The sequence below is a fragment of the Hordeum vulgare genome, chromosome 4H (assembly GCF_904849725.1).
Source record: "Hordeum vulgare subsp. vulgare chromosome 4H, MorexV3_pseudomolecules_assembly, whole genome shotgun sequence".
Taxonomy (NCBI): domain Eukaryota; kingdom Viridiplantae; phylum Streptophyta; class Magnoliopsida; order Poales; family Poaceae; genus Hordeum; species Hordeum vulgare.
In genome coordinates this window covers 114,574,486-114,580,207 of record NC_058521.1, presented here as the reverse complement: position 1 = coordinate 114,580,207, position 5,722 = coordinate 114,574,486, and the positions used below count along the sequence as shown (strand labels likewise).

Here is a 5,722-nt window from a genome sequence, read left to right as displayed (position 1 = left end):
GCGGCAGGTAGGATTCCCGTGTTTGCCGTCCACAAATGCTTCGATGAACTACTTTTCTACTTTTGTCGAGTTGGCAAAGTTCAAATTTCGAATTGTGGTACGGTCAACATATCGTATTATTTAGTCTATTTAAATAAACGTGCTAGCTTGTTATAATAAGATAACAGATATTGCTTTTTACCGTCAAACCTAACATAAGTTGTGTCTAAATATATCTAATATACAGGTTAAAAGTAAAATGAGAGTGGGTTTTTTGCTCTCATGCTCCATGAAGCGAGATTTTTTTATAAAGTATTAACTTTTGAAGTTAAAAATTCTGAAAATAAATACAAATGTACTTAGACTGGTTGTAATGGGAAGTATCATATATTAGTATCATGCATATGATAATAGTGTATGATAATGCATAATATCATAGGATAGTTCATTTATTGTCATGCATTACACATAGTAGCATAATATTTAATATGATACAGTGTCATGATATGATATTCAATCATCTTTTTTTTTCATTTAATTCTATGTCACCTCGGTAAAATTGTCTAGTTGACATGTATGATAATAACTATAATATTCCGATTACGACTAGCCTTATACTTCCCCCGTTCCTAAATATAAGTCTTTGAAGAGGTTTCACTAGAAGACTACATACAGATGTATATAGACATACTTTAAAATGTACATTCATTCATTTTACTATGTATATAGTTATTTAATGAAATCTCTAAAAAAGACTTATATTTAGGAACGGAGGGAGTAGATATATATACCAGATGCGTGTGAAATTTTATCAAGAAATACGTTTCATGTGAGCTGTAAAAACAAAAGCATGTATTTGTATAGTGGATAGTACATGGGTTAGAAATATGTGATTTATCATTCTTGTGTAGCTCGCATAAAAAGGGCATTTTGCCATGAAAATTTACAGGCAAGTAATATACATCCATGCGCTACGGCGTCTCGCACCACTCTGTTCTTTCGTCGGGAGAGCTTGTAGAGGGTGGGGAATCAATGGGCGAGTGTTCTCGCCCCCCAGGCAGGACGGTAATAAAATACTTCCTTCATTTAATAATATAAACACTTATATATTTTTTTACCTAGGGAGTACATTACAAAATCGTGTTTTGGACCATATGTTTGTGTAGTCCGTACTACATCCCTTCAGTACACGAAAAAATTGAAGTGCTCGACATGTCTTAGGTTGAATTTTTAGAACTTCTTTTTCGGAAGAATTTGGAGAACTTGGTTCCAAATGTATATTGTTTTAAATATTTAGATTGGAATCTTAATATGCAAGGTTTTTTTCTCAATGGAAATACTTTTAAAATAGTAGCAAACATGTCCATGTGTTACAACGGGAGATAAGAAAAATCATCCCTCATACACACATTCGACGACATCAGCAAATCATTTGAGGTCTTTCATATATGAGAAACAACAGGAGAAGTGGTGTGTTGTGTACAAACATAATCATGGGCCGATTTTTGAAATGTACTAAAGTTGTGTCCCATTTATTAGTCAACAAAAATATTTACCTAAGTGCCGATATCAATTCGCATCTACCCTGCGTTCCTCCTCGGTGATACCTAACAAATAATGCATTAGGTTCAAAATAGTAAGGTACACTTTAGTACTCAATGATAGCATGTGTATAAGCACGTTATTTTTGTCTTCTGCATACATGTGATTTTATCTGTAATTCAAGTTTTACTTAATTTGTTTGCAAAAAAATAAAATACCTTTGGCAAAAACAATCAATTTCTACGGATATGTATAACAAATAGGCATTTTGAAAACACCTCATGTAAAGAAAATTAAGTTAAGGGTGCAACATAAATATAATTTTAGAAATAATTAAGATGCGAGATAATATCATATTTGGAATCTATAACATTAGGGGCAAATTTCTGAGCAAGATAATTTTAGAAATAATTAAGATGCAAGATAATATCCTATTAAGATGCAAGATAATTTCGGAGCAAATTTTGTATATAACATTCTTATTTTGAAGTTAGGATTTGAAAGATATGAATAAGAATATTTTTAAAAATACTAAATCTATTAAAAAAGATAAAGGTTAATAGAGAGTAGCCGTGCTGAATTACAATAGTGTGCAGCCCATTTTACGCTAACGTGAAATAAGGAAAAAACAGAAAAAATAATTAGAGATGGGGGAACGAACTCGTCCGAAGTAAAAGGGGATGACTACATCCAGTTGGGTGCGTCATTTGTTTGGGAAAATTAGGTAAATGAACTAAACATGACGGCCGGTGACTTATAAAAAAAATTGTTTTTTAACTTACGGGTTGCATTGGTACTTTTGTAGTTATTTTAGTCAACTTTAAAAACGACAATTTAAATGACGTAGGACAGAAACGATTCGTCCTTTAACAATAGACTAGCAAATATTCCCGTGCGTTGCCACGGAAAAAAATTGGTGTGTAATTTAAAGCAAATAGCAAAAAAATCCGTGCGTTGTAACGGGAGACAAAAATTTATAATTTCCAATTGTCATGATCTTATTTCGCTGCATCACCAAGATACAATATCACTTTCAGTTTTGCAAAATCATGAACATTTTAGAAATTGCGAGAGGAAAGCCACATCTCATCCATACATGTAACTTTGCTTGTCCGCTCTACGTGGGGTATAATCATAGACCGTGCGTGTTCGCCGGGCGAACGGGTGATACAAATAGATAAAAAACAAACAATATTAGTGTCCACTTAAATCGGTGTGTTAGAGTTGTTCTAATGCAGCTTTCGGGGCCATTTCTATGTTCAAAAGAAAGCTCCTATACGTTCCATTTGGTGTATGTGGCGCTGAGATAAGGTCCCGTGTGAAAAAAAGACTGAACGTGATGGTTGCGGTGCGTGGGACCCAAGGCTACTGGATGACATGTTCATCTTTCCTTATAATTATAGAGCGAAGCCCACATCTCCTCCTGAGCCTCTGGTGTCCTCCATGGAGTCCGTGATCTCAAGGGTAAATATGACCCATATATCCCACCCTCGTGTCTTGGCTTGCTTGATTCCTGTAAGCCGAGAACATATATAAATCAGTAGGATTTGATTTAATTTAGCAATGTGGGACTATTCTATATACATGCATATATAAGTTGGTAAATTAGAAATTTATGGACAGTCCTGGCCAGGCCCAGTTGAGCAATGGGCAAACCAGAAAATTGAACGTAGCGCAGGACCATAACCGAATCTGGATTTTTTTTTGTAAAAATGACGGCGACGAGTTTTTATGTAAAAACAATAGTCACTTTATTATTAGGTAAAGATATAGGTATATACTAGCACAAATGCCCGTGCATTGCAACGGGAGAAAAAAAAATAGTCCATTGGTAAAAACGCGCGTGTATACTGTCAAAAAAAGGCACGTACGTAAGGTCTTAGATTATAAAATATGTAAAAAAAAGAACCTAGTGCAAGTATATCATGTCCAAAGATTATAACATTTCCCAAATATTGATGCTTAAGTTAACATGTTACAATACAAATAGTCGGTACGAAATAAAGACAAATATTGATTAGCATTGTATCCTAAATAGTATTTTTTTTAAGTATTTAATATGTAAAATAACAACATATTCAAACTCTACACATTTTTCTAATCAAGTTTCATATATAACATGTTTAAATTTGATTTACGGTTTAAAAGATATTGTTATTTAAAAATACATATTTATTCTGAATGGATTTCGAGGTCATTAACGCATATGTGAGGGGTGTAGGTAAAAAATTTAAAAAACGATTCGTTCTAAATATAATTTAGACTGCGGGTTATTTAGCACGAAAGTAAGGGGGTTTGTGTAAAATGTGAAAAAAAGGTTCAGCCTCACTTAAAAACGTACCGCGGGTTAATTAGATGAAACTACAGGGGTGTTTTTACAAAAATGCCACAACGGACCTCAGAAACAATGCGTGCTTTATTATTAGGGAAGAATTTTGTTAACGTGCCAAACGTTACCCTTTCTTAAAGGAGTGCTTTATTATTAGGGGAGAATTTTGTTAACGTGCCAAACGTTACCCTTTCTTGAAGGAAGGAGTAGGAGAAGAATTTCGGTGCGTGCAGACCGCGATTCATACATGATTTCATTATTAAAGGACCATCTTATATTTCGCTTGTAAGCATGCATTACAGAGTTCCGACAAAGTACACGAGTTCCCTCGGGAGTACAAGATCACAGCTCTCGTGGCAACAACGGCCACAACGTACGAACGAAGCTGCGGCGGCAGCAGCAGTAAAACTAATTTATTATGAGAAAGCGGTAGAACTAGTAAAGCAGTAAACTAAACGCGGTGGAGCCATGCATGCATCCAGTACTGCTAGATTTTTTATTTTTTTTACGCATACAGTACTGCTAGCTATAGCTAGCAAGGACGGGGCTTCCACAATTTATTTCGCTCTCACCATGCAACGCTTAACGCACCCTGCATACATTAAAAAACAATCATTGTTATTAATTAATTAATTAACTCATTTGTCCATGCATGTAATTATATAGATCTAGTACAGTATCAAACGTCCTAAAAGTCGTAGCATTCGGGTAACTGGGTAAATAATTACTTGGAGCAATCGGTTCTGGGGCTGATGGCGTAGGGGATGTTGACGCCGCACTTGCTGGGGATGCCGGCGACGAGGTCGGGCTTGATGCCGCCCATGCCGCTCGTCTGCTGCTTGAGGCAGGTGCAGGTGGCTTGGCGGTCGGCGGGGGTGGCAGCCGCCGCGTTAAGGCTACGCACGCCCGTGCAGCAGCCCCCGCCAGGTGCACGCTCCCTGCCCATAGCGTAACCGATACACGGCGCCAGGTAGCTCACCACCTGACCGCAGCTCGCAACCGCACCCTCCGCCGGCGCCGGTGCCCCAGACAGCACAAGCGCCACCACCAGCAGTGCCATGGTCGCGGCTGCGTGGGCACGGCGAGATGCCATGGTGGAAACTAGCTAGTGTGCTTGCTTTGTCGGCTTAGTCGGTGCGTCAGTGAAGGCTGAGAGACTGTGAGTGAGTGGGTGAGGCTTGGGGAGTGGCTAGGAGGGTTTTTATAGGGGTTTTGGACCCGGCAGTAAGTGGTAACAAAACAGTTATTACTACGCGGAGTACGGTGGAGAGCTGGCTGGTGGTGGTTGCGACGTATCTCTTCACTTACTAGGGATGGAAATTCATTCAAGGCGCCTGCATTCTGCAGATGGCAGGAGAGTCGTGTCGACGTCTAACATATCTCTTCACTTATCTCTGCATTTCAGGAGGGCGAGGATGGAAGCCCGCACTCCACTGTCCGCGTACGCCACGAAGCCTGCACTCCACCGTGCACATAGGTCCGAAGCTTTTCCCAGATTTTTGTTTCAACAAGATCCAGAACAATTATAAAGGTTCACTGGAGATGTGATCTATTAGAGCATTTACCAAATCCGCCGATGTGATCTATTAGAGCATTATCAAATCCGACCCCACGAACACCCGCGCATCCGGGGGCGTCCACGAACACTTGCAAGCCACGCCTTAAATAATACAATTTACATTCGGACACCTCAAATCTCAGTGGACAAATTCTTCCGTCGGCCGAGCGACAAAGTGCAATGCGAACCGTCGTTGCCTCCTCCACTCCCCACTGGACAACCCCCAGTTGATGGATTCGGATTAGTCGGAGTCGGATCCGCTGGAGGCCATGCCGGAGAAGGCCGAAGATCGCCAAAGATGCGCTTGGGTGGCA

General features: G+C 39.1%; 1 protein-coding gene across 1 annotated transcript; it reads right to left on the bottom strand.

The window, feature by feature from the left end:
- Positions 1–4,101: 4,101 nt before the first annotated feature.
- Positions 4,102–5,026, bottom strand: LOC123448067 (non-specific lipid-transfer protein 4-like). Its single transcript, XM_045124836.1, has 2 exons — positions 4,579–5,026; positions 4,102–4,442 (listed from the first exon to the last, which is right to left on the bottom strand). Exons 1-2 carry the CDS (start codon positions 4,941–4,943, stop codon positions 4,433–4,435), a joined length of 375 nt encoding a protein of 124 aa, XP_044980771.1. The 5' UTR covers positions 4,944–5,026; the 3' UTR covers positions 4,102–4,432.
- Between the last annotated feature and the right edge of the window lie 696 nt (positions 5,027–5,722).

Coding starts and splice junctions, on each gene's coding strand:
- LOC123448067 (XM_045124836.1), bottom strand. CDS start 4,943: ATGGCATCTCGCCGTGCCCACGCAGCCGCGACCATGGCACTGCTGGTG.